Source organism: Rosa rugosa, chromosome 2 (assembly GCF_958449725.1).
Source record: "Rosa rugosa chromosome 2, drRosRugo1.1, whole genome shotgun sequence".
Taxonomy (NCBI): Eukaryota; Viridiplantae; Streptophyta; class Magnoliopsida; order Rosales; family Rosaceae; genus Rosa; species Rosa rugosa.
The window spans coordinates 54,465,700-54,493,004 of NC_084821.1; the positions used below are offsets into that span (position 1 = coordinate 54,465,700).

The window sequence follows — 27,305 nt, forward strand, 5'->3', positions numbered from 1 at the left end:
TTTAAATGTTCAATAGGAAGTGAAAACAAATTAAGTTCAATCTGCCTTCTCTCCCTTGAGCATGTAAACATAGAGCATCATAATCCAACAGGGTTAATTGCGACTTGACTGTTACTCTTGCCGAGGATTCTAATCAAGGATTCTAGGTTTTGCCGATTGATGTATTGCCAAGAGGTTGGCCCTTCTTAGCTGTTTGAGTTGCTTGATGTGAATCATAGTTTAAATGCTTGAGGGGGCAGTTCTTATAAAAATATTGTTATCACCTAAAACTCTAAAAGCTAGTTCGTTTTCGTAATTATAAAGTTGCTTTGTGAATAATAAAGAAATGGCATGAGAAATAGAATCATGTACAAAGCTCCAAATCATTTATCATCATTCATTCATTCCCTATGGCCATGAATTTCACTTCAAACTATTATCACTTCGTGTACACACATTGGCCTCTTAAAGAAGTTGTAAGTGCCCAATCAACTTCCCAGAACCACAATTCTGCCCCAGTCACAAGTTAACAACCTAGGAACATGCAAAGCCACAATTGTAAATTCTCAACCTTTACAAGGGCATTTTCTTCTAGACGTGTCCTATAAACTTGTGGACCTTAGACATTGATGCTCTCAAACAACAAACCAACCTTTCGCAAAGTTCCACATCTTTCTGAAGGGATACAAATACACACAACTCTACACCAATTAATCAGAAAATGGCTGCCTCTATGTTTAAGCTCTCAGTTTTCTTGAGCCTGCTCTCCAATCTGAATTTGGGTCTCTGGCCAGAAGCTCAGAAAAGCGTGGCAACATTTCCACCATCATGTAACAGCATAGAGTGCCCGAGCTATGACTCCATCGAGGTTGGCAACGGCTATGAAGTTCGTCGTTACAATTCGAGCGAGTGGATATCAACTGCTCCTATTCAGGACATTTCTTTGGTTGCAGCCACCAGAACTGGCTTCTTACAGTGAGTTTAGTTTCTCTGGTTTTTGTGTTCATTAGCTCATATACTCTTGTTGAGTAGAACTATTCTAGGTGGATATTGATGTATCATTGTATGTGCTGGTTATATATAATATTCGGTATCTATCATAATTTACATGTGAACTTCGATCGATAATTCTCACATGCATGTTGTAAAAGCCTGACAAGTTCTTCCCAGATGTGGTACATGTTCAATATAATCTCTCTAGGAAACTATAACCAATGGGATTAATGAACAAAAATAACTTTTTGGAGAAAGATTTTATACAAGAATGAGAAATATCGAAAGTTTGTAATCAGTCAAGGTGATTTCTTTCTCTTCGATTCTAGTGTTTTTAAGTGTTCTTCATACTCGTCTTTCCAAAACTAAAACTTAGTACTAGGTTTCTTTTAGAATTGGTTATTCCCATTTAGATGAGTTTGAAGAGTAGCTTTGAATAAATAAGAACAGTTTAATTTTCACCCATTTCTGAAATTAATCTATGGAATGTATGAAAGTAGTACTTATATGGTTGTTCTTGGTTCGTTTGTCATAGGCTGTTTGATTACATTCAAGGGAAGAACAAGTATGGAGAGAAAATAGAGATGACTGCCCCAGTGCTTAGCGAAGTTCAACCAAGCGATGGACCATTCTGTGAGTCTTCATTTGTGGTGAGCTTCTATGTACCAAAAAAGAACCAAGCAAAACCACCACCAGCAGAAGGCCTCCATGTTCAGAAATGGACATCTACATATGTGGCTGTGAGACAATTCAGTGGGTTTGTTTCAGACTACGATGTTGGAGTAGAAGCTGCTGCCTTGCAGTCCAGTCTTGCAGGAACTGTTTGGTCTGCTGCCATTGAGAAAAGCCATGGAGCTGATCACACTACAATTTATACTGTTGCACAGTACAACTCTCCATTTGAATTTGATCACAGGGTGAATGAGATCTGGATTTCGTTTAATTTAGAAGAGTAAAATGAGAGCCAAATCACCGTCTTTAAGATTTGCAGATCTCTTGTTAGATATAGAGATGGTGAAGGTGGTGTTTCTTAGCAAGTTCAAATCTGCTAATTTTCTGTAGTGAGAAAAGTTGTGTAACTACTGGTGTTAGACTTATAGTTCACAGAGAATAAAGAGGCAGTATGTTTTTGCAGTAGATAATATTATGGAATTAGAGTCAAGTCAAGTTGCCTGCATTTGTAATACTCAATGAAGTTCAGAAGCAGCATATCATGTTTCCTTGAATCTTGAAAGCAATTCGGGTGTCTGCAACTAGTTTTGCATAATTACATGTGCGGCAGAATTTGTAGTTTAGTGATGATGATGGTGATTATAAGAGTTATCTTGAAAACATGTTGAAGCAAAGAAAAAGCCCGGAACTTTACAACTTTCAGTGATAAATTAATGGCTAACAAGATTGTTCATTCTACTTGTTTTGATAAGAACCAAATGCCCCAACCGACAATACATTGAAAACAAAAACTTTGAGGCACAGCTCCTACCAGACTAATTCATCTATTTAATTAGTAGTATCTCTCATCTACTAGAGTTTACAATGATCAGAAGTTCAGTCAAGACTCAAGACTGTAATGGGTTACTCCCAAATCACAGGCATGCTGCATTAACTATAAGCATGTGCAGTTGAAGAATCGCTGACCTTTTTGAATAGTTCCATTTCTGTACTCAGTCAATTGGATGGTGACAAGTACAGATTTGAACTAACACCCTACTCCTGAGAAACAAAGCTACTGTGTGGCCTACTATTTGAAATCTTTCTACAGGCAACAGAACTGCGAGAATATTCTGGCGCATACAAGATGTTGAAAATTGACGAGATTGGATCCATATTGCCAGCATCAGCATGATCAACAGTACTGAAAGAGTCTCTAGTGCTCTCAGTTGTGAAAGAAGCCTCATCAGAACTTGTAAAAAGGGACCAATCGCTAGATGTAGCATCAGAGAATTCCATGCTGGTGGGGTCAACATATGTTTCCGCCGTTCGGAAAACATTCCCATTAGAACTCCCAAGGATGTCATTGCAGGTGCTGTTGGCAAAGCCACTTGCAGTTTCTGGCCTGATAAAATTAGGTAAATGCTCTGGGCTAACATATTGGCTGCTGGGTATGCTTTGGCTTGGCTTTGGCCTCTGAGCTTTTGGCAAGGAACCATTTTCAAGATTTGGAACTTGCTGCCTGATAGTTTTTCCACCAAATGCTCTTTGAGGGCGAGGGCAAGACCTGAGAACAAAAGAAATTCCAAAATTTGAAGAGCTCAAAAGCATGAAAATAATTTTCTTTCAAAAAAAAAAAAAGAATATTAAAAAGTAGATAGTTTTGGCACAAACAACAAGGAATGATATCCGCAGTATATGTTAATTAAGAATCCAAGAAGAAACGAAACTGACAAGCTCCACCAAGCAAAAGTTAAGGAAAGAGATCACAAACAGTTCCTTTTTTTCTTTTACCCCCAATAAATCTTACCTCATATAGAACAAAATATATGCCCCTTCCATCATAACCTGGCTCATGGACACGGGCTGAACCTGTTAACAAAGCATAATCACCGTCAGGATCTAATTACTTCAAATGAAAGGAAAAGATAAATAATCTAAACATAAATTTCCTCATATTTGTCTGCCATCAATTATATGCACCAAGGGGTACCATGTCAACAGGCATAATCGAAAAGAGAGCATATACTAGAAGTCCTAATCAAGATATGCATTTCTATTTGTGTTTATGGAATTGATATTCATTCATTGTTAATGGATCTTATGACAACACTTTACGGAGATGCTCTTAAAGCAGCTATTGGCTGTAATCTTATAGAATCCAAAGTACTTCTATGACATCAAAACGCTTATACCCTGCCTTTGATAACATTAATAAATGGAAGCTCTGACAACAACATTATCTATTCAGTAAATTGATTGGCAGTCTTCACTGAACAAGCACTAATTTTAGGTAACCGTAGAGACCATCTTGGTCTTTCACCTCTTTAAAAACCACAGACAACTTATGGGGTGGGCGGAACAAAGCGCATGCACAGAATGAACCTTTAAACCTGAGCTTTCACCTCTTCTTCTTCCTTTTTTTTTCTTTTTCTTTTTTTTTTTTTTTTTTGCATAAGAAAGTGAGTCAAACCCTTGCATGAAAAGTCAATGAGGGGAAGCATTTACCTCAGTGTCATCTATCCTGAACCAGTTGCCTCGCATATCTTTCACATATGCCACATAATGTCCAGAGAAAGATGCATTTTGCATATCCAAATGCACCACAACAGCATAGAGCAAGTAAAGTGGAGGAATGTCGCCCGTTCCAGTCATAAATGGAATCATATCCAGCATGTCTGGAAACGTGATGCACTTGTTTATTTTCCCATATTTTCCTTCCTGATGAAGCAACAGCCGTGACTTAATATTCCAACAAGTAATCCCAACATAATGGCTATCTTGCAGGAAGGTGTCAAAACTGAAATTCTTTTTTATGGTAAAAGTTGGAAGCACTAGATGATTGGGTATTTGAGTTGTGATTTGTATTTGGGTTTTCAGAAAGTGAGTCATAACTCATTAGACACCAAGGGACTAACATAAGCTGGCTTTCTCTCTTAAAACCAAATTGCTTTTAAGTTGCTATACCTGAATAAGGTACAATAGCATTGTAGTTACAAAAAGAAAATTGCAAATCAGATGTTTCACTTGCTATACAGAACCAGCAAACAACAATTGAACCTCAAGCAAAGCTGTGAGTGTTGTTTAAGAGACTTTAAAATGAAAAAATAAATAAATAAATAAATAATAAAATAATATTTAAAAAAAAGCCTTTCCACTATCTAACTCGAAAATATAATGATACCTGAAACCTCTTCAAGACAATTGTCAGGATATTTGGCGCCTCATGTATGCTCAATTGCTTCCTGGCTCGAACATATGCAGCACACCTTTTTCCCCCAAAGATGAGTTTGTAAGTCATTTAAATTGTACCAACTAAAACAAGTATATGGGCCTAACCACACTAAAATAAGGTCATCATACCTTCCACATCTATACATGTTTTCACCATCCAAATCTTCAGGTGTCGTAAACTGAGTCAGCGCATCTTCAAGTGACTCAACCCAACCATATATTTCTAATGTAAGATCCATGATGTTTTCATATCGTTCAGACTCATGATGACATCTCAAACACTTGACCTGGAGGCATCAAGATTGATTCAGCAATGAATAATTGGGGTAAAGGAGGATAAATGGCAACAATAAAATTAAAAATTAATAAACATCAGTTTGATCAAATGAAGATTAACAACCAACATAAGACATCTGTAAGTCCACATTAAGTACCTTGGATCTGAGATGCCCACCAAAGGTGTGTTGTATAAAAGTTGTTTCTTGTAATCTGGGATCAACCTTGGTTTCACCACCCAACCCCTCCAAGCATATAGATTGCATTGATGCTACTAGAAGCCTGGAAAAAGCAGCATCTTATGATATACTATATGAGGAAACAGATGCAATTGGCAGTGCATTCTGTCCAACAAAAGAAGAAATATAATGGCAGACTTTGACACACCTTAAAAATTCATGCGCATCTTCCTGACTTCCATCACCGATTTGGCAATTAATACTCCTCATGTGAAAAAGAATCTGACGAAGAGAAAGAGCACCCCCTCTTTCCCGTAACATCATCACATGTTGCTCTAGTTCACACATGAGACACCAATCTTTACCACAACCTAATACATATAATAAACAAAATTGAGTCACATGCATATTCAAACAAAAGAGCCATGAAAATTGTTCAACTCATGAAAGGCATATGAGAAAATGAAAGTACAGGCTCTCGAATGTGATCTGCGAAGCAAATAGATAATGAGTGGCTTCGTGCAGGTTAAGCACTGCAAGACAGCGTTTGCATAGCAACTGCAAGAAAAAAGAATTAAATCAACAAATGAAATAGAAGATTCATAGAAAACAAAGAAGCTTCTGTGCATAAAGCATTGCTTGGTCATTGTGTTACAAACATATTATCCCAAGGATACAGCACATCATAATTTAAAACAATAAATGATTGGACTGTATGACTTTATTCATATGAATCTCATGATCCATTGCCAGTCTGCATCACTACGAAGTCCATTAAGAGCTTTCTTGATTCAAACTTCATCAATATGATATTAATGCATGCACTAAATTTTCATTACTTGAAAGAGATCAAACTTTTTTCTAAATTTCTGATCTAGATATGACAATCATTAAATTTTCATTTTTTTTTTTTTAATTTATCTGACGAGTGTGAATGGAGTTTTGACTTCTATCACATGGATCCATTTCTATGCTCATGACCTAGGAATACATTAGATACGATACATTACCTGTTCCCACAATTTAAAAGGCCCCGAGGTGTTAAGTCAAAGACTTCACTCTGAAAGTACTTAACAAACTCGTCATAAGGAAACAAGACCTGAAAGTCAAATGGCATACATCAATTAGAACTTATATTCGGTTCAGAACCCATAAGACCAATATAATTCCTGGAGGCACATTGACCAGAGATTGACCTTCTTAGTTTTGTGTCGATAACCACTGACTTCAGGGACATCCTGTCTGGTAATGTTTTTTGGCTTCTTTAGACCCATCATCTTCATAATCTTTATGTTTGCCATTCCGTTGCTTCCCTGTGGAGTCGTCTCTCTCATTCTAGCTACTTCTGCATCACCCACATAGAATTAGAGGAACACTACAATGTTCGGATATGTTTAAACAGTATTGATTTAGTAGGCTTACTTGAATCATCAGTAATTTGTCCCTGCCTCTCTATCTCAGAGCAATACTGCTTCCCAGAGTCCTTGACTGTTGAATTTGACAATTTAGGCACCTTCGTCCCAAGAGAATATGGAGCTCTTTTAGCCTTTACACTTCCCTTTACTGCGGTAATTTCAAAACATTTGAACTCTGCCTTTTCATCATTGGAAGTTTTTTCTCCTTGAAGAGAATGTCTTCCCTCGGGAACGAAGTCCAACCCCACTTCATGCAAATCTGCTCCACTTTTTGAAGAATATGATGCGCATGTTAATCCAGAGTTGCTTCTTGATTCAAATATGTTACCATCTTGACCTTGAAACTTATCATTCTCATGCACTGTATATCCTGAAGTAGCTTGTCCATTGATATAGGCATCAGAAATATTGGCATGGTATTTCTTAAGAGTTTCGGCCTCTGACAGGACAGAGTCAAGATTTGTTGGCTGCAACCAACAATTTAGCATAATTATCAGACATAATTTACCAAAAGAAGAAAATTACTAGCAAATGACAGAGTGATAACAAACCTTATGCTCCACAGAAACCTCTCTTGATGCAACATTAGAAAAGGTTGATTGGGTAGTCCAATCACCAAATGTTTCTTCAGAAGGATCAAATGTTACTCCATCCTTTTTCCTCAAGAGTTCGGTTTTGGATTTTCGGGAAACCTTCTTGTCCACAGTTCTTTTCTCCAGCATGGAAATGTGAGAGGGGTCAACTGAAGCGCACTGAACCTTATTCGGGATACCAGTGTAAATTGGAGGATAAATTATATTTTCAGCTGGTGCTTCCTCTCCCAAAATCTGCTCCATAGCAGACCCAAAGTACTGAGAATTGATGCTGTCATTATGAAAAGATTCTCCATATGAGACAGCCATAGGAGATGAGGTTGCACTACTAGGTTCCAACTGCAGGCATGTTTGCCTGTGAACTTCCCTCCAATGCATTATTTGACACTTCCCAGAACTGCATTAATGAGTACAAACGGTTAAGAGATCAACCTCATGGTGCATGCATTTGGTTCTCTCTCTCTCTCTCTTCATTGGATACAAAACAAAGCTGAAATCACCAATTAGCGAATCCTTATTTTTTAGGGACATGCAAATTCTGGAATATAGTTACTATATTATGCTGCACTCATTGTCCTCTTTCTGATAGTTAGTTGTGAGTGGCGTGTCTAAGTTCCTTTTCAGAGATAATTTTCTTTATCGAAAATGCATACCTCCTATAAATGGTACAACTGTGATATGCTTAACAATCTAAATACCCTTTTGCAGACATGTAAATAAAATTTGAAGTACAATACTAAAGGAACATTTAAGTTTGCTGCCTTAGGTGAAGAGCTAACTTGAGCAAAAGTGGCTGAACCAAATTCTCAACTAATCTCAAAAGCACTGTCTGGGAAGACTACACAAGCATCAAGTGCAGGCTTGAGAAACCTCAACAGCTATTTCTATAGTCAATAAATCACAATGCTTGGGATGCAACAATTTATCATTAAAGTTCGATCTTTCTTTAGTAGACGAGCATATAAGGAAAAAAAAAAAACAGAACAAGGAAGTATATAGACAGACAATATCTGACAAATTAAAGCATACCAATATCTGACAGATTTGCATCTAGAGCAGCGGGTTGTGGCTGGCCTAGAGCATCTAGCACATGCATGAACATTATTCTTTGAAGACGAAACCAGAGGAATAACGTCAGGAACAGCCATTGCTTCAGCTCTAAGAGCTTCTTCTGATGCGAGTTGAGCAAGCAAACTTACCCTCTCTCTCTTCTTAGATGCCTCACTCCATTTTCCAAGTAAAACATAAGCAAGCAAAGGAAGCACAACGAAAACCAAGAACAGGGCAGGTATATCAGCTTCCCTTGGCTCAAGCATGTCCCCACGGCCCCACCAGCATACTCATGTCCAATATCCCTCAAAACAAACTAACCCGGAGATGACCTCTTAAAGTTAAACAAGTCCAAGTAGGTTGACATTAAGGTTCAAAACGAGATAAATATATTCCACCAGCACCACTACTCAGACCTGTTAATTTTCACCAAAATATCCAATCGAAAACATAATAATCAGTACTGCATTTTCCATTTTAGAGAGTACTAAAAGCATTCAGATATAAATCAAGCATTGAAAGGCAACTTGATTGAATCCAGAGCCTTGAACATTAAACAGTTAAATCACAGTCATTACCAAGTTTCGACTACAATGAAGCAGTATTACCAGCCCAAGCAAGTAGGCTACACTAAACATTTGGATACCAAATAACACCTGAAGCTATGAACCCACATTCAAAATTACCCAACATTCAAGCACACCCATTATTCCAGAATGAAAATCTAAGACAACCCCATTTAAGAAATCCACCTAATATCCCCAATCTCCATAAACAAAATGACATCTTGCAAGCCAAAACCCTAACCAGTTTCTCATAAATGCCGGTACTTCCACCAAGAACACTAATTTAACACTCACACCCTCCCACAATTGAAGAAAACACATAAATACTCCTCCCATTTTCACCTAAATACCAAAACAAAAAGAGGCCCAGAAGGAAACAAGCATTGCAAATCTGAGATTCAAGTACAGAACTGTGAAATAGTAACATATATTTTTTTCAAAATAAAGTACACAAAGATTGAAACTTTGAATGAGGTGAAAGCATACCCTCATGCACAAGCAAAGCTCTCAAGCTAAAAACCCAGAAAGGTAAACACTTGTGAGCTGCTTTTGCCTTCTTCTTCTTCCTCCCTGAAAAAAATGATTCCTTGATTCCTCAGACAGTAAGCTCAAAAAACACACCAGTCTTCTCTCTGCTCTTCTCCCTTCACACTTCACACCCCCAAAAAATAGCCCCTACTTTTAACACTGGGGTTTCTCTCCCCTGCTTCCTCACAAACCCCATATCAGTGTGCACTCATTCACATCAGTCACACGTGGCGGAAGCCCATTTGATCTGAAGCCTCGGGGGGGGGACCCATCTGAGCAAAGCTGACAAGGTGGGGATTAGTTGATTGACGTTGGACCGTTGGATGTGTTGAAAGTGGGAATAGGAAAGCCTAGGAACGTCAGAAGGTCTTGGTCAAAAAAATAATGTGGAAAATTTTTACCTTAATAATGTGTTTGGGGGGTGGAGCCCAGGAGATGATGTTCCCAATGAGTTTTAACAGAGGGCCACGTTTACTGGTCGATTCCCTTCTACCCATGAATGGAGAGAGAAGAGGATAATTGTGTTTTGCGGAGGCAGACATGGCTGTGTGCAATTTTTTAAACAGTTCGGACTTCGGAGGGAATAAACGAACGGTACTGTGGGAATGAAGTTTTACGATACATCAAGAGTCTTCAGTGGACCAAGGTTCAAATACATCATAAGTTAATTCTCGGTACTGTTAGAATAACATTTTGCGATACATCAAGCTACAGAGCGAAAAGTCTTGGGTGGACCAAGGTCCACATGCACCATGAGTTAATTTCCGGTACTGTTGGCAGTGGCGGAGCCATGTTGGGGCCTACTGGGTCCCCTGACCCAGTAAAGTTTATATATTTTCTAGTTTGATAATATGTAGTGTGATTAGTCTAGCATAGTGGAAGCTTGATCAAATTGGTAACATTTGGGTCATGGGTTCGAGCTACCATGCACGTATAGCTTTAGTCTGTTTTTTTTTTGTTTTTTTTTTCTGGCCTGAACATTGATGTTTTGTATATAATATATATTATATTTTGGACATTTACACTAGACAATAAAAGATATCATTTTGGGTGTTTTTTTTTTCTTTTATTTGTCAATGAATTTTTTTTTTCTTTTATGGAGTTTTAATATTTTGAAAGTGCCCCACTTGACATCAAATCCTGACTCCGCCCCTGACACAGTTTTACGATACATCAAGCTACAGAGCGAAAAATCTTGGGTGGACCAAGGTCCACATGCACAATGAGTTAATTTCCGGTACTATTCATGAACAGTACCAGAAATTAACTCATTGTGCATGTGAAGTTTGGTTCATACTAGAATTTTTGGCTACCGAGATATTAAATAAATTTAGTTCGATACATAGATACAGTAGTTTGGTACGGTCGAACCGGACCGGGAACGAAACGTTTTGTGTGGTAATTGTTTGAAAAGAATAATAATAATGGGGAATCTTCTACTTCGTTTGGGTGACTTGAGGCCTTTTCAATTCAACGTCAATGAGTGTGACGGAGGGTCCTTTTTAGAATTGAAATCTTGTCTTGTTCTCGGTGGTTTCTTCTGCATCTCTATCTCTCTCTCTGTGGACTTGGAGGAATTCGACCACGGGTTTGGTACTTCGATTGATGGGGTGCATAGGACAATGGCAGAGGCCAGGTCTTGGCAATTTCCATGTTATATAGGCTGGTAAAGTTTCTGACGTTAGTGAGAGGCTTGATTGTCTAGGAAGTTTGAGCCTAGTTTCAGTTGCATCTGTATAGTTGGAATCTAAGGGAGTGAGTCCTTATGGTTGGTTTAGGTTTCCGATGCGGTTCAAAGGTATGTCCATCGTATTGGTTGACCAGAATGGCATGTATTTTGAGTAGAGGGAAACACATTTGACCTCCATTGTTACAGGAGTGGTTTGCTTTGGGTAAGCATGTCAAATATAGGTATGAGTCGTATGACTAGAGCATATAATGTGGGAACAGGAGACAGAAGGTTAGAACCACATTGTAGAGGAAGAAATTGTGAGTTCCCAATGTGGTAGGTTTAGAAATTGGGTAGTTGCCATTTGTGGTTTTGACAAAAGAGAATAACTTCAGGTCCAGATTTGAGGTCAGCTGAAAGAGCTGATCATTTTAGACAGGATTTTTTCTTAGTCAAAAGTAGGTCTAATTTTTAGTTAGAGTATAATATAAATAGTATTATTAAATTTAGTAAAATATCAAAATCGTATATGCATCCTAATGGTTAAAGACAACTTTCTATAATTTTATAGTTGAGAGTTTTAACTTTACAAATTTTGTAAAGACAGACATATTTTGTATTTTGCCTCGGACCTAAAAATTACTATTTCAAGCTTAATAAGCTTCGAGGCTAATCAGCAGCTTTTTTTCCTTTGCCTAGTTTGTCTATATGCTGTCAAATGGTCTTTTATGGTAACAACCCATTTGTATATGCTTAAGATTGAAGAAGCAATAAATTATTTGTAAGAAGTATATGACGAAACCTCCTAAAATTATAAAATTAGACATTGTAAGGAGTATATGACAAATTTTTACATCCAAAGAACTTAAGACAAGGACAAATCGAATAGAAAAAATTTTAGATGCCTCTTGCAGGCAACTCCAATAACTTCTTATTTTAATATTTGTTGGAGATACTCTAACAGTTAATGTTCTTGATTTTGGAGGAAATATAGCCAGAAGATAATGGAAATTCATATTTGGGTATTAGTTCAGTTGGTTGATAGCTTGATCCTTTTTTTCTTTTTCTTTTTTTTTTTTCACTTTCCCCAGTTAACATTGGGTCACAATTCCCAAAATCAATCACCAACAGCCTTGAAGTTAAATTTGAAACAAGGTTGTATGTGTATTCACTACCTTCAGCACAATACTCCCTCTTGCAATTCGAACCCAAGAGTGCAATTGATCAAATATACTTTGGGTGCACTGTACATACATGGCTAGATGAGATCAGAAGTCGAATATACAACTAGATATTTCTTTACGGGATATTATTATTCACATGTTTACTTTTGTAGCAAATTACACTATGCAACAGCCTCATGAACAATTATTTTAGCTAGTATCTCAGAAACCCAGTTGTTGTTGTAAATGTTCATTCTAGACTCTTTTTTTCATTTTTTTTTTTTTTTTTTTTGCTCCATTTCCAGAGGCGGAACTACGGAACAATAGTGTGCAATGCCTGGAGCCCTCCAAGACTTTTGGTATTCTCACGTTTAGTTAACTGAGCTTAATGGATGTGAAATGAGCTTAGAGCAATTTCAACATATTCTCTATAATTTCTATATTATAGGGAAGCAAAAGTGAAAGCTTTAGCCTTTTTTTTTTTTCTAACTCCAACAGATTCTCTATTTTACAGCTGTTTGGACCCAAAATGAGCATTTTGGCCTGACAAGGCACGTCTTGGAGAAATTGAGTCAAAGTCAGTGGCTCAAGCTATATATTGTCGACAAGTTCGAAATATATATTTAGAGGCTAAATAAAGCCTACTATGGAAGCATGAAAAATCAACTTTAGCACATTTTCCTACTTCGGCTAGGAGAAACCGAGCTAAACAGAATGAGTGGCAGACTGACCAAATGAACTCGAAATGAGCTGAAACTCTGCAGATCCATTCTAGACAGCCCAAGAATCATTTCTTATGAAGAGTGCCAGAACTAGCTTTGAGTGGAAGGCCTTCAAATAATCAGTCCAATTTTCTGCAGAAGCAAAACTGGAAAACTGGACCTGTAAGAGGTCCAGCAGCATTTCCGGCCCAACCACATGGAAATAAATTCTGAAATTTTACCACAACAATCTAAATTCATGGTGGATCATTTCATATGAAGAAATTGAAGGTTGAATCTGAGTTCTTAGTGGAGATAAAAATGGAAGGATAAGGGAGCAGAAAATGACTTAAACCTAACAAATTTCATTAAGTGTTTAAGTATTCAAACCTAACATTCCATTAATGTTTAAGTGCTAAAACCTAACCCATTATGAGTTGTTTAAGGCCAAATAGTGTTGCTTGGAAGCCTATATATAGAGGCTACAACAAGTATCATCATACTAATTCATACATCAAAACATCTCTAAGATGATCTAAGTTCTCTCTAGAGCAAACCTCTCTAAGAGCAACTCCTCTCCTTCTCTTTCTCTTATCGCTGATCACACTCCTAGTCCTAGTCTTCTCGGAAGCCGACTTTCAGTGCCACCAAACCCTCTGTCAACGTACTTCGGTCCTAGTCTCCTCGGGAGCTGACGGTAGTGCCGAGACCAATTCAAACAACAACCAATTCATACATCAAAACATCTCTAAGATGATCTAAGTTCTCTCTAGAGCAAACCTCTCTAAGAGCAACTCCTCTCCTTCTCTTTCTATTATCGGTGATCACACTCCTAGTCCTAGTCTTCTCGGAAGCCGACTTTCAGTGCCACCAAACCCTCTGTCAACGTGCTTCGGTCCTAGTCTCCTCGGGAGCCGACGGTAGTGTCGCGACCACAACGGTTACAGAACCAGCCAAGCAAGGGTAACGCCCTAGCAACCCAGCCAAGCTAAAGTCACGCTTTAGCAAGATCTCAACACTTCTCGGTGATGTCGCTCTGCTCAATCTACAATATTGAGTATCGATTGTGTGAACAAGAAGAAACTACAGCAAAGTCCTTACCACAAGGCACAAAGAATCCCGCGACGAGGTTGGTGCTCTCCTCGTCTACAATCGCTTGATAGAAGTCAGGTCAAGGGACACCCCCGACGACCGCACCCGAACGGTGCTGGCACGCCCGCGCAGAAAAGAGACTGTTGACCAGCTGCAGCAAAATTGGAGCCAAACAACAGCAATCTCTAAAATCTTCATAATTCTTCCTTAAAATTTTAAAGATTGCTGTAAATTTAGGGAATTTGACTTTCTCTTTCCTCGCTATCCCTAAAATAGGGATAGTTATAGGGAATCTGTTGGAGCAAAAGAGGCTCATTTTTCCCTAAAATACAGAAAAACCAAAATTTGGGGAAGCTGTTGGAGTTGCTCCTTGTTCGGTTTACAAAAAGAAAACTAATTCCTTTGTCTTTCCCATGAGATGAGAAATTAAATTTCCCACAAAGTTTCCACTTTGATGTTTGGTAACATAAGGAAAGTTATAAAAAAAGTTGATGAAAAATTTATAATTAATGCAATAAAATAATGTAATGTGAGTAATAAATGTAAAAAAATGAATCCTTGAGGCTATGGAAACACTTTTCCAAAGAAAGGAAAAACAAGGGGGGAGCAATAGCTTGAAGAGCCATTGACGGAGAGCTTGAAGTTGCAATTAATAGAAACTAAAACGTGCTGATATGATTTGATTGGAAAGTTTAGGCTTGCGATAGTGATTTTTAGGTCCGAGGCAAATTATATTAATAAAGAATGAGGTGTCAAATTTTGATTGGAAAGTCAAACCATGTCAACGTGCTGATATGGTTTGACAGGAGCACTGAAAAATTTCTACGCAACATACTGCCTGATGTAGAACGGATGTCAGTCCGAATCAAAGAACAATTCGATCGTGCAAAAGGAGGAAAACCCAAGTTACTATTGCAACTTTCGCATTCGTTGTCCGATTCGATCGTGCCATAGCTTTCAGGAAACGGAATCGCGCCAGGAACAAAACTTGTAGCTATGCCACGACGTGTGGGCTTTTTCAGGCTTTCGGGGTCGTTTAGGGTCTCAAAACTGCAATTTACTGTTTTTCATAATTTTTGGTTTCCTAGTTTGTTTTGGGTTTGTTTTATTTTTACCCGTGGGCTTTAGGGTTTCATTGTTAGTCGCCCTAGAGTTTCTTTTCTCATATATAAGCAGCCTTAAGCGGCTGCAGAACCTATCTTTCATTTTATTGTCAATCAAATAGAGAATTTTCTCTTTTATCTCTGGTAGACTCCAGAACTCTTTGTTTATGTTTATTGCTTGTAAACTTAGGTTACTGTTCCGACTGCGTCACTGCCATATCATTTGATATCTAAATTTTGTATAAAAATTTGGTATCTCAATCATTTTCCGGTTCTAAATAAGATGTGAAACGCCCAACAAAGTTGATAAGACTCAAATTCACCATCATTAGTCAATAATTCGCATATGAAAAGAATTTGACCTTTGCATTGTTGATTCTTTTAGATCTTGTTAAAGTTACATATGAAAATGAAAGTGCGAAGATTTTCAAAATTCTAAAAAACAATTGTATTTACCAAATTTGAAGGTAATTATTCCTCAAAAAAAAAAAGGAATTACTGCCTTGAAAAGAAAATAATAAAATAAAATCTTCACTCAAAAATCTAGTGAGAAACGTATGTAGCTCGAACTAGTCGAAAAAAAAAACGTATGTAGCTCGAAAACTAGCACCAATTCCATGGCATGCTATGTACTTGGCCTCAAATCCAATTCAAAAACATAACAAGAGTCCGACAACCCTTGAAAATCATCGGCTTTTCTTCACATATTAAACTCTGAGTCATCTCCAACCAAAATCACTCCGTCTCTCTCTGTCACTCCCATACAAAACCAACTTCCATACACATCTTCCACCCCTCTCTTCTGCGAGCTCCAAGTTCCAAAATCACACACATCCATGGATCAAGAAACAGAGCAAAGAAGCTATTGGAGAAGATGGAGTAAGCAAGACTTCTTCCCGGAACCTACGTTCCAAAACTTCACTTCCTACAAAGAAGCCCTCTTCGACACTCCCTCCCGCCTCAAGGACCGCCTCATCAACCGCTCCACCGACTCCTTCGAGCTCCTCCAACTCCCCAAGCAAAGCGAAAACACAATGAAGCGTTGCCTTACGTGGTGGGACTTGGTCTGGCTCAGCTTCGGCTCCGTCGTCGGCTCCGGCATTTTTGTCATCACAGGCGAGGCCACTCTCCAAGCTGGACCCGCCATTGTCTTGTCCTATGCAATCTCCGGCCTCTCTGCATTGCTATCTGTGATGTGCTACACCGAGTTCGCTGTTGAGATTCCAGTTGCAGGCGGGTCTTTTTCGTATCTCCGGATCGAACTAGGAGATTTCGTGGCGTTTATTGCGGCAGGGAACATTCTCTTGGAGGCTGTTGTTGGTGCAGCCGGACTAGGCCGGTCTTGGTCTTCTTACTTCGCCAGCATTATCAGTTCTAACACCAATTTGCTGCGATTTTCGGTACAATCTTTACCTGATGGTTTCAATCTTTTGGACCCTATTGCTGTTCTGGTGATTCTAGTTGCTAATGGTATAGCAATGAGTGGGACAAGTAGGACTTCTATTTTGAATTGGGTTACTTCTATTGCTAGTGCTGTTGTCATTGTGTTTATCATAGCAGTTGGGTTTTCTCATGGCAAAACTTCAAATTTGGAGCCTTTTTTCCCATATGGCGCAGAGGGTGTCTTCAAGGCTTCAGCTCTGGTTTATTGGTCTTACACTGGGTTTGATCTGGTTGCAACAATGGCCGAGGAAGTAAAGCGGCCGTCGAAGGATATACCAGTAGGTTTGATCGGTTCTATGAGCCTGATCACTATAATATATTGCTTGATGTCTTTGGGTTTGGTTATGATGCAGAAGTACACACAAATTAGTGCAGATGTTGCCTATTCGGCCGCTTTTCAAGCTGTTGGGATGAACTGGGCCAAGTACTTGGTGAGTATATGTGCTCTCAAGGGAATGACTACAAGCTTGCTGGTTTGCTCTCTTGGGCAAGGAAGGTATACCACTCAGATTGCAAGAGCTCATATGATTCCTCCCTGGTTCGCTTTGGTCCACCCAAAAACTGGAACCCCAATCTACGCTACTATTTTGGTGACCATAACTAGTGCTGTTGTAGCACTGTTCTCTAGTCTTGATATCCTGTCGAGTGTCTTCTCTTTCAGTACACTTGCTATATTTACTTTCGTGGCTATTGCATTGCTGGTGAGGCGCTATTATGTTAGGGATGTGACACCAAGAAACGACTTAGCCAAGTTTCTTACAAGTTTGTTTGTTATAGTTGGTTCTTCAATCGGAATTGCAGCGCTTTGGAATGCAAATGTGCGAGGGTGGATTTGGTATGTAGTGGCCGCTTCAATTTGGTTACTTGGGACTTTATGGATGGCATTGCTTCCGAAGCAAAGAGTTGCCAAGGTTTGGGGTGTTCCACTAGTTCCATGGTTGCCTGCATTGTCAATTGGTATTAATGTTTTCCTCATTGGGTCTCTAGGCTACCTTGCATTCTTGAGGTTCGCCATTTGCACCGCGGTAATGGTTGTCTACTATTTGTTGGTTGGTGTACATGCGACATATGATGTTGCTCACCAGATTGACCAATAAGAATCAAGGACTGAGAAGGGAAGTGCTAGTTAATGGGTACTGCTGTAGCAGATTGAACAAGAATGGATGCCATGCGAACATAAGTTAAATATTATAGCATATGTCATTAGGTAATGTTTCAATTTCAGCTTCTTTTAATATCATTTTTCAACTCAAAATTAATTGGTACAGAAAGTAGTCGTTATATATGAAATTGGGTTTTTCTTCCCATCAAATTGAATTTATGTTGCAAAAGGATTTTCCTTGGACATTACATGAGTCCTTTCTGTTCTACATGACATTTGAATAGATAGATCGTTTTCAGTAAAATCGTTGGAATGAGTAGACTTCAGTGTATAGCATTGCACACCATATTTGGACTCTGCAAATGTCCATTGAATAGATAGACCTGTGTTGCCTCATGATTTTCAATAGCTCTATTATTCCAAATTCCAAAGCAGAAGAGAGCATATACTTTCCGGGTGTTCTGATGAATTTTCTAGTTGCATTAAGGAAGGGAAAGCTTGAGTCTCTGGAGTACTTTTGTTAGCTTGTTTTGTTGTCTTTTGATGTGCGTCAGTATGTGTGTATATATAAGTTATAATGATTTAAAAGTTTTATCAATTTACTTATTTATCAGTTTTCATGTGTAGTCTCTACATAAATATTTTCTCATTGTTAGTAGTAATGGCAAGATTCAACTTTGAAGTTTTTAAATCGGTATAACAGAATATAGCCACTTGCATATGACAAACAACATTTCATCCAAATCAGATTCATTACTTATAGTTGCAGTGATCATTTTTTGCAGTTTGTAGATCGTTTTGACTGATGATGGCACTGATGGCATTTGTTTCATTAGTAGTTCCCTTTGATTCTTCTTAGAGGCACTGAGATGAAGAAACTAGCTAGTGTACTAAATACTAACGATAAAAGATACACAGTTTAGTTAAAAAGAAAAAAGCGAAACCCCCATTTCTTCAATCATCTGTTTGACCAATAGTTTAGACTTTTATCAGATATGTTTCTTGTTCTTTGTTTCATGAGGCATTTCTTCGATAGATAGGCACCCAAGTGTTGTGATCCCTTTATTATGTTCTAAATCCTTCCCAAAACTCTTGCGTAAACAGCTGTAGCAAGTTCTGTACCATCCCACAAGATTTGCAATTGTTCTATGATAGAAATGAAAGACTGAATACGAAAATCCAGAAACAAAATTGAAATGATGCTATTGAAACTTTATATCACTCACATAGAGAGATGAAAGATATAGATCGACAAGAGATGGTTGATTTCCCTTAATGTTCTAATGATCAAAGTCCAACCCAACAAGCAAAATCTGGTTTTCATGCTTGCAGTGGCGAATCCAGAATCTTATTTAATATGTCATATTCTCTTTATTTTAAGCTGTTGAGGGGGCATATATGTTAATATTTAAGTTAAAATTTTGTATGCTATCTAGTAGATCATCAATTAACTCCACTACAAAAAAACTCAGTAGGCGCATAAGCCCTCACTTGCCCCTAGCTAGGTCCACCCGTGCATGCTTGTGAGATAGAGAGGTGCTAGAGATTTTGAGAAGGAAGTAGCAGAGAAAGCCTTGGAATTATTTCTTTTGAAGTTACGTTGGCCTTTGACTGACTTGGGCTGAGTCCAATGTCGTATTTTTTTTTTCACCAGAGACTTTAATGAAGGATGAAGGTAATCGGCTTTGATTGACCCGAGCCCATTACTCAGCGAACTAGGCTTTTTTTGCGATTTATGTGGAAATGAGAACGAGGATCCTCAATATTCACCGACCAACAAAAAAAAGGATCCTTAATATTCCATTTCTCAAAACGTGTATGCAGCGGGGATGGTAGTGTAATCTCCTTATAAAATAGGTATTGGTTATTACTTGGTGAATAAGATGTGTCTTTGTGCAAGACTTGACTGAGTGTTAGGGGCCGCACTTGTAATGCCGCAAGCAACCTTGTCCAGGGTCATTAGTTAAGCCTTTGGTTTGTTTGCTTGCGTGCTAGGGTTGTTTTGGTAATTTACAAATTATGTAATTTATTTTATTTAGCAATTAGTCTCCTCGGCCTTTTTCATGTTTCCTCCTGCCAAGTTCATGTAAGGCCGATATGCTCTATAGGGAGGGGTTCCTAGTCGGCATAGTTTGGACTACGGAACTAGTATAGGTAAGCACATGTACTTTTGCCTCCCTTACCGTCTTACCATCAATAAAAGAGGAATTATTCAATCACCCTGTGCCCTGTGAGATTGCTCTTTGATCTTTCCTTTCGATTATTCATTGTTCTTCGTGGTTGCCCCAACATTCATATAATTGTGTTCTTGCTTGTTACTAGCACTATTTTAATATCGTGTGGCTTTCATTGTTCCTTGCAAGGTACTCACTTGGCTGACTTGCTTGCTAGCAAGTGCCGCACGGTCCGCTTTGCGCATTGCAAAGTTCGGCCCGTGACAGTTGGTATCAGAGCCAACTCGGCTCAAGAAGCTCACTACGATGACGGGGAAGATGACAAACCAACAAATATTCGATTGGTATGACCAACAACTCGGAGAACTTGCGGGAGTGCCGGATAGGTTGATTGATATCACTAATATGTTGGACCGTGTCGACCTAGATGAGTTGGCAGCGCGGATGATAGAGGTGGAGAGCCTGAAGGACCGAGTTGTGGCCCTTGAAAATTGTAAAGCTCGAGGTAGCGGAAGGGAGAGAAATGAGGAAGAATCTCCTGTTCTGAACGAGCAAATGGGGGCGATGAGTGATGCCCTTGACACACTCCAGGTGGCCGTGGACAATATGGCAGAAGATGTCCGAGTCACCATTGATGCTTTTAGAAACGAGCTGGTGGAGATGAATACCAAGCTCAACCTAACCATCCGTGCGATGGGAAACCAACCTGTGACAGACTACAGGAAGGTAAAGATACCAGAACCTCAAGCTTTTGGAGGGGCGCGAGATGCCAAGGAGCTTGAGAATTACTTATTTGATATGGAGCAATACTTCCGAGCAGTGAAGCCAGACTCGGAAGAGGTGAAGGTGAACATGGCGACAATGTATTTGTCAGGAGATGCTAAACTATGGTGGAGGACCAAGTATAATGACATACAAAGAGGGGTATGCACCATTGACACCTGGGAGGATCTTAAGAAGGAGCTCAAAGCTCAATTCTTCCCCGAGAATGTAGAGTACATTGCTAGAAGGCAACTAAGGGAGCTCAAGCACAGCAACAACATCCGAGACTTTGTAAACAAGTTCTCGGTGCTCATGCTTGACATCCCGGACATGTCAGAGAAGGATCGGCTGTTTTATTTCCTGGAAGGCTTAAAGCCATGGGCGAGGACCGAACTTCAGCGGCAGAGAGTCCAAGATTTGGCCTCCGCACAGGCTGCTGCTGAAAGGTTGACGGACTACACATTCGAAGAGAACTCTACTAAGAAGACTCAGCCGTTTTCGAATGTGAATGTCAACAGAAATGTAAGGCCTGGACCGAGTAGAAGTGGGGGAGCAGAGTCCAAGTTTTCCAACTCAGGAGGAGGGGACAGGAGAGTAGTGAATGCGAGGGACACGGCAACGTCCAAGCCTGTTGCCTCGACAGGGGTCTTCACCCCTCGACCCTTTAATCCCTCAGGCTATGCTCCAAAGCCACTAGCATGCTTCTTATGCAGAGGACCGCATAGAGTGAATGAGTGCCCTCATAAGACCGCCCTCTCTGCCCTACAGGCTCATATTCACTCGAAAGAAATGGAAGATCAGCAAGAGCCAGAGGAGGAACCTGGTCACATGGGAGCTCTGAGATTCTTGGGTGCGGTGGAGAAGCGACCACAATCACCTAAAAAGTCCCAGGCTAAAGGCTTGATGTTCATAGATGGTAGTATTAATGGAAAGGTAGCCAAGAGCGTGATGGTTGACACATGGGCCACTCACAACTTTGTGTCAGAACCTGAAGCACGGAGGTTGGAGCTGAAGTTGGAGAAGGATGTTGGCCGCATGAAAGCTGTGAACTCTAAGGCCTCACCTACAACTGGACTATCTCGAGGGGTATCACTCAAGTTGGGTCACTGGCAAGGGAAGACTGACCTCGTAGTTGTCCAGATGGACGACTTTGATGTCATATTGGGGATGGAGTTCTTGTTGGCGAACAAAGCTATTCCCATTCCTAGTGCCCAACACTTACTTATTATGGGAGAAAGGTCGTGTGTGGTTCCGGCAAGAATCGAGCAACCAAGTGAACCCCGTCTCTTGTCCGCCCTCCAGTTCAAGAAAGGCGTGAAGCGTCATGAGCCTACCTATGTAGCAGTTCCTTTGATAAAGGATGAGACTAAAGGAGAAGTGATTCCGAAGGAGATTGAAGGGGTATTGGAGAGCTATGTAGATGTGATGCCTCCTGAACTTCCCAAAGAATTACCTCCAAGGAGGAGTGTGGACCATGAGATCGAACTGCTTCCGGGGGCCAAACCACCTGCAAAGGCACCTTACAGAATGGCGCCCCCAGAACTGGCGGAACTTCGAAAGCAGCTCGAAGACCTGCTCAAGGCGGGATTCATTAGGCCATCTAAAGCCCCCTTTGGTGCACCTGTGCTATTTCAAATGAAGCACGATGGAAGTTGGAGACTGTGTGTGGACTATCGGGTTCTCAACAAAGTCACGGTGCGCAACAAGTACCCGATCCCTCTGATTGCAGATCTGTTTGACCAACTCAATGGTGCCAAATATTTCACAAAGCTAGACCTCCGCTCGGGGTACTATCAAGTTCGCATTGCAGAAGGAGATGAACCAAAGACAACGTGCGTCACCCGTTATGGCGCCTTTGAGTTCCTGGTGATGCCGTTCGGGTTGACCAATGCGCCAGCCATATTCTGCACTTTGATGAACCAAGTCTTCCACGAGTACTTAGATAAGTTCGTGGTAGTGTACCTGGATGACATAGTGGTGTACAGCTCTACCCTAGAAGAACACGTAGAGCACCTGAAGTTGGTGTTCCAACGGTTGCGGGACAACCAGTTGTATGTCAAGCGCGAAAAGTGCTCCTTCGCGCAAGTGACCACAAGTTTCTAGGTCACATTATTGAAAGGGGTCAAATCAGGATGGATATGGAGAAAGTAGAAGCCATAAAGGAGTGGAGAAACCCCAAGAATGTGAAAGAGCTACGTTCTTTTCTTGGGCTGGCCAATTACTACCGACGTTTCATTGAGAATTACTCAAAGAAGACGACCCCCTTAACTGAACTCTTGAAGAAAGGAGTGACATGGGACTGGAGTAGTAATTGTGAGAAGGCCTTTCAAGATTTGAAGAAGGCCGTGATGGAAGATCTAGTCCTTGCCTTACCCGACCTGAACCAGCCATTTGAAGTCCAGACAGATGCTTCTGACTTCGCCTTAGGAGGAGTCCTGCTGCAACAAGGGCACCCTGTTGCGTATGAAAGTCATAAACTCTCGGAAGCTGAGAGGAGGTACGCGGCTCAGGAGAAGGAGTTGCTAGCCGTAATTCACTGTTTGAGGACGTGGCGACACTATTTGCTGGGGTCAAAGTTCCTTGTGAAGACAGACAATTCAGCCGTCAGCCACTTCCTGACCCAGCCGAAGTTAACTCCAAAGCAAGCTTGATGGCAAGAGTTTCTCGCTGAGTTCGACTTCCATTTCGAACACAAGGCTGGGCACACAAACCAAGTTGCTGATGCTCTAAGTCGCAAGGCTGACCTTGCCACCCTCAAGGTGTTGGCCACTTTGTCGAGCAGCATCATTGCCACAGACATCAAGCAACGTATCAAGGAGAGTCTGGAGAAGGATTCCGTGGCGCAATCCCTCATGAAAATGGTGAAGGAAGGGAAGAGCCGTCGGTTTTGGATGGAGGATGACATATTGATGGCCAAAGGAGGACGAGTGTTTGTTCCGCGAGCTGACGGACTGCGAAGAATGCTTATGAGGGAGTGTCACGACACCCTGTGAGGAGGTCACCCTGGATGGCAGAGGACCCATGCACTCCTCAAGCAGGGTTACTACTGGCCCCAGATGCGAGACGATGTCACGGAATACACCAAGACTTGCCTGACATGCCAGCAAGACAAGATTGAGCGCCAAAAGACTCCAGGGCTGTTGGAACCACTGTCTATTCCTACTCGCCCGTGGGAGAGTGTCTCCCTTGACTTTATTACTAACCTCCCGAAGGTGGGAGACTTATCAGGCATCCTGGTTGTGGTTGACAGGTTTTCAAAGTATGCCACCTTTGTGCCAACCCCAAAGTACTGTTCGGCGGAAGACACAACAAGCCTCTTCTTCAAGCATGTTGTAAAGTATTGGGGTGTGCCTCAGAACATAGTCAGCGATCGAGACACTAGGTTCACGGGAACATTCTGGACCGAGCTATTCAAGTTGCTCGGGTCTGAGCTCAACATATCTTCAAGTTATCACCCACAGACTGATGGGCAAACAGAAAGGTTCAACGGGATGTTGGAGGAGTACTTGCGCCATTTCGTTCATGCCAACCAACAGAATTGGGCGCAATTGCTCGATGTTGCACAATTTTGTTTCAACTCGAAGAAGAGCTCATCCACCAACAAGAGTGCTTTTGAAATTTTCACTGGCCAACAGCCTCTCTTGCCGCATACGGTGCAAGAAGTCTACAAAGGGGCGAATCCGCGTGCTTTCAACTTCACAAAAGAGTGGAAGACTAATGCCGAGATCGCTCAAGCCTATCTAGAGAAAGCGGCGGGGAGAATGAAGAAGTGGGCAGATCAAGGTCGCAAGCCCAGGGAGTTTCAGGCAGGGGACATGGTCCTTGTCAAGCTGCTTCCTAAATAACTCAGGTTCCTGCGCTCCAGAGACAGACGACTATTCAGGAAGTATGAAGGACCGCTCCCCATCATTGCTAAAGTGGGGAAGTGCTCCTACAAAGTCGATATTCCCGCCTGGATGAGAGTTCACCCCGTCTTCCACGTCAGCAACCTCAAGCCGCACCAGCCAGACTGTGAAGATCAAGCACGCAACCAGCCTGTTCGGGAGCACGTCGACATCAGACCACCAAAGCCGAAAGAAGTGGAGGAGATCCTAGCAGAGAGTGATCCGAGTGTCAAGGCGCCCATGCCAGCAGTTCCTGGTCAAGTGGAAGGGTCTTGGAGATGAAGAAACCAGTTAGGAGAATGCTGACGTCCTGAAGAAGAAGTTCCAGCAGAAGATTGAAGACTTCAAGATCAAGGCAGTCGTCGAGAGCGCCGACAGCTTAAGTGGGGGAGGATGTTAGGGGCCGCACTTGTAATGCCGCAAGCAACCTTGTCCAGGGTCATTAGTTAAGCCTTTGGTTTGTTTGCTTGCGTGCTAGGGTTGTTTTGGTAATTTACAAATTATGTAATTTATTTTATTTAGCAATTAGTCTCCTCGGCCTTTTTCATGTTTCCTCCTGCCAGGTTCATGTAAGGCCGATATGCTCTATAGGGAGGGGTTCCTAGTCGGCATAGTTTGGACTACGGAACTAGTATAGGTAAGCACATGTACTTTTGCCTCCCTTACCGTCTTACCATCAATAAAAGAGGAATTATTCAATCACCCTGTGCCCCGTGAGATTGCTCTTTGATCTTTCCTTTCGATTATTCATTGTTCTTCGTGGTTGCCCCAACATTCATATAATTGTGTTCTTGCTTGTCACTAGCACTATTTTAATATCGTGTGGCTTTCATTGTTCCTTGCAAGGTACTCACTTGGCTGACTTGCTTGCTAGCAAGTGCCGCACGGTCCGCTTTGCGCATTGCAAATTTCGGCCCGTGACACTGAGCAATGATTCGGTATGATAGATAAAAAAATGTATTACATAAACTATAATATCAAGCATCTCCAACAAATGTCTTGGCTATATTTTAAATTTGAATTTGATGAGTCCAACTTTTGGACTTCATATGACAATCCTACCTGATTAGTGACTACACAACTATTTGACCAGCATTTTCATTCATTTATAGTGATCTCACCAACTAACTGATAAATCTTACCAACACCTTACCAGCAACTTCACAATCACCTAACTAACAATCTCATAAACTACTCGGCTATCTCACAACATTTCTAATGAAGATACCAAATAAAATTTACCAAATTCAAATTTAAAAGGTGATGCGACTCTTTTACAAACTTTCCACATCTACTAAATTTAATATTTAAGTATTATTCTTTAAAGTCTCATCTTTTCTCCCTCTTCATGTTGTAAAATTATTATATGTGGGTGTGGGACATGCCACTAAAAAATCTCTACAAAACATTTAGATCCCAAACATTTAACATGTGAGTGTAGGTCTGTCAAATATAGCAGATCAATTGAGCTCTCTTTTATGTAAGCAATCGTTGTTGACTCCGGCGGGTAGATAACTAATCCGCTAAAGGTGATATTACTAATCAATTGATTGACGATCTCATTAGTGGACTGATTGGCCTTCCATCTATTGACTGACCGACGACCTTACAAATCAACTAACAAATTACATTGACCACCACCTCACCAGCGACTCCACAATCACCTAATTGACAATCTCACAAACTTACTAGTTATCTCTCACTAATTGATTAATCAACGATCTCACTAAACCAACTAATCAGCGTTCTTCCGATAAGCTGATCGACGACCTTGTCAGTCGGTGACCTCATTGACCAATTGACAAATCGCACCACCACTTCACCAGTAACTCTTTAACAACATGACCAACAACTTCGGCAATCTATCAGCGACCTCACCAACCGATCGACAAACTCTACCATCACCTTATGATGACTTAACAACTACACAAGTACATAACCAGCAACTACCTAACTAACATTCTTGTCAATCAATCCACTATCACACTAATTGATCGACAATATTACAGACTGATAGGAGATGTCACCAATCGATCGATGACTATATCACTAAGAGCAAGTCCACCGGAGGTCATAGTCATAGTCATAGTCAAGAAAAATCTGATGTGGTGACCTTGAGAGCAATTTTCATACTTGCACCGGTAGTTTTTTGCCCGGGCAAAACCGACTCCTTCTTGACTACATCCAAGAAATTAGTCATTCCCATGACTAATTTCATGACCAGGCAACAAACAGGCCAGCGATTTGGAGAAGGAAGTCTGCAAGGGAACGTGGGCGACGTCAGCTCTTCAGGGGAGAAGGAGACGCGCCAGCTTGGGAAGTGAGGGACAACCCGTTGACGCGTGGTGCCGCAATTGTTGAAATCCTCAAACCACCAAACTACACAACTCGATCAAACTATGCATAACACCATGATTCAACCAAATCTCCAGGACAGAAATAATTCAAGAGCTCTTCAGTCCACAATTTTCGAATTCATCACAAGAGCAACCTTTGAATTCAAGATTTGGAATTATACCTTCGGAAATCGACTGCAACCAAGCTCAACACACTGCCGAGACTGGGAAAGGGATGAACTGATGATTCCTCGTGCCACAACCCAGAAAGCTCCTTCATTCCTCGTCTACAGTTGCAGTCGAGGCCGAGATCAAGCCAAGGAAAGCGGGAAAGGTCGCCGGCGTTGAAGAACACGGCAGCCGAGACCAAACCCAGAAACGAAATCAGCAAAACTCCATCAATTTCAAAGAC

At 40.7% G+C, this 27,305-nt stretch overlaps 3 protein-coding genes and 1 pseudogene across 3 annotated transcripts; 3 read left to right on the forward strand and 1 right to left on the reverse strand.

Moving 5' to 3' along the window:
- The first annotated feature begins 623 nt into the window (after positions 1–623).
- On the forward strand, positions 624–2,210 carry LOC133728455 (uncharacterized). The gene is made up of 2 exons (XM_062155870.1): positions 624–954; positions 1,508–2,210. The coding sequence occupies exons 1-2, from the start codon at positions 701–703 to the stop codon at positions 1,926–1,928; spliced, it is 675 nt and encodes a 224-aa protein (XP_062011854.1). The 5' UTR covers positions 624–700; the 3' UTR covers positions 1,929–2,210.
- Positions 2,211–2,426: 216 nt separating this feature from the next.
- LOC133728454 (ubiquitin carboxyl-terminal hydrolase 15) lies at positions 2,427–9,611 on the reverse strand. Its single transcript, XM_062155869.1, has 14 exons — positions 9,423–9,611; positions 8,350–8,786; positions 7,279–7,717; positions 6,735–7,194; positions 6,509–6,657; positions 6,323–6,411; positions 5,785–5,870; positions 5,521–5,683; positions 5,292–5,415; positions 4,987–5,144; positions 4,808–4,892; positions 4,132–4,344; positions 3,434–3,495; positions 2,427–3,190 (listed from the first exon to the last, which is right to left on the reverse strand). Exons 2-14 carry the CDS (start codon positions 8,634–8,636, stop codon positions 2,680–2,682), a joined length of 2,826 nt encoding a protein of 941 aa, XP_062011853.1. The 5' UTR covers positions 8,637–8,786; positions 9,423–9,611; the 3' UTR covers positions 2,427–2,679.
- A 6,391-nt stretch (positions 9,612–16,002) lies between these two features.
- On the forward strand, positions 16,003–17,805 carry LOC133728161 (cationic amino acid transporter 8, vacuolar). The gene has a single exon (XM_062155571.1). It carries the CDS (start codon positions 16,029–16,031, stop codon positions 17,730–17,732), a length of 1,704 nt encoding a protein of 567 aa, XP_062011555.1. The 5' UTR covers positions 16,003–16,028; the 3' UTR covers positions 17,733–17,805.
- A 2,511-nt stretch (positions 17,806–20,316) lies between these two features.
- On the forward strand, positions 20,317–25,259 carry LOC133731046 (uncharacterized; annotated as a pseudogene).
- The last annotated feature ends 2,046 nt before the right edge of the window (positions 25,260–27,305 follow it).

Bases quoted from the DNA above. Each gene is read 5' to 3' on its own strand.
- LOC133728455 (XM_062155870.1), top strand. From the start codon at position 701: ATGGCTGCCTCTATGTTTAAGCTCTCAGTTTTCTTGAGCCTGCTCTCC. The intron at 955-1,507 runs GTGAGTTTAGTT...CGTTTGTCATAG, and splicing joins ACCAGAACTGGCTTCTTACA to GCTGTTTGATTACATTCAAG.
- LOC133728454 (XM_062155869.1), bottom strand. From the start codon at position 8,636: ATGCTTGAGCCAAGGGAAGCTGATATACCTGCCCTGTTCTTGGTTTTC. The intron at 7,195-7,278 runs GTTTGTTATCAC...TGTTGGTTGCAG, and splicing joins AGGTTTCTGTGGAGCATAAG to CCAACAAATCTTGACTCTGT. The intron at 4,345-4,807 runs GTATCATTATAT...TTGCTTCATCAG, and splicing joins TTGTCTTGAAGAGGTTTCAG to GAAGGAAAATATGGGAAAAT.
- LOC133728161 (XM_062155571.1), top strand. From the start codon at position 16,029: ATGGATCAAGAAACAGAGCAAAGAAGCTATTGGAGAAGATGGAGTAAG.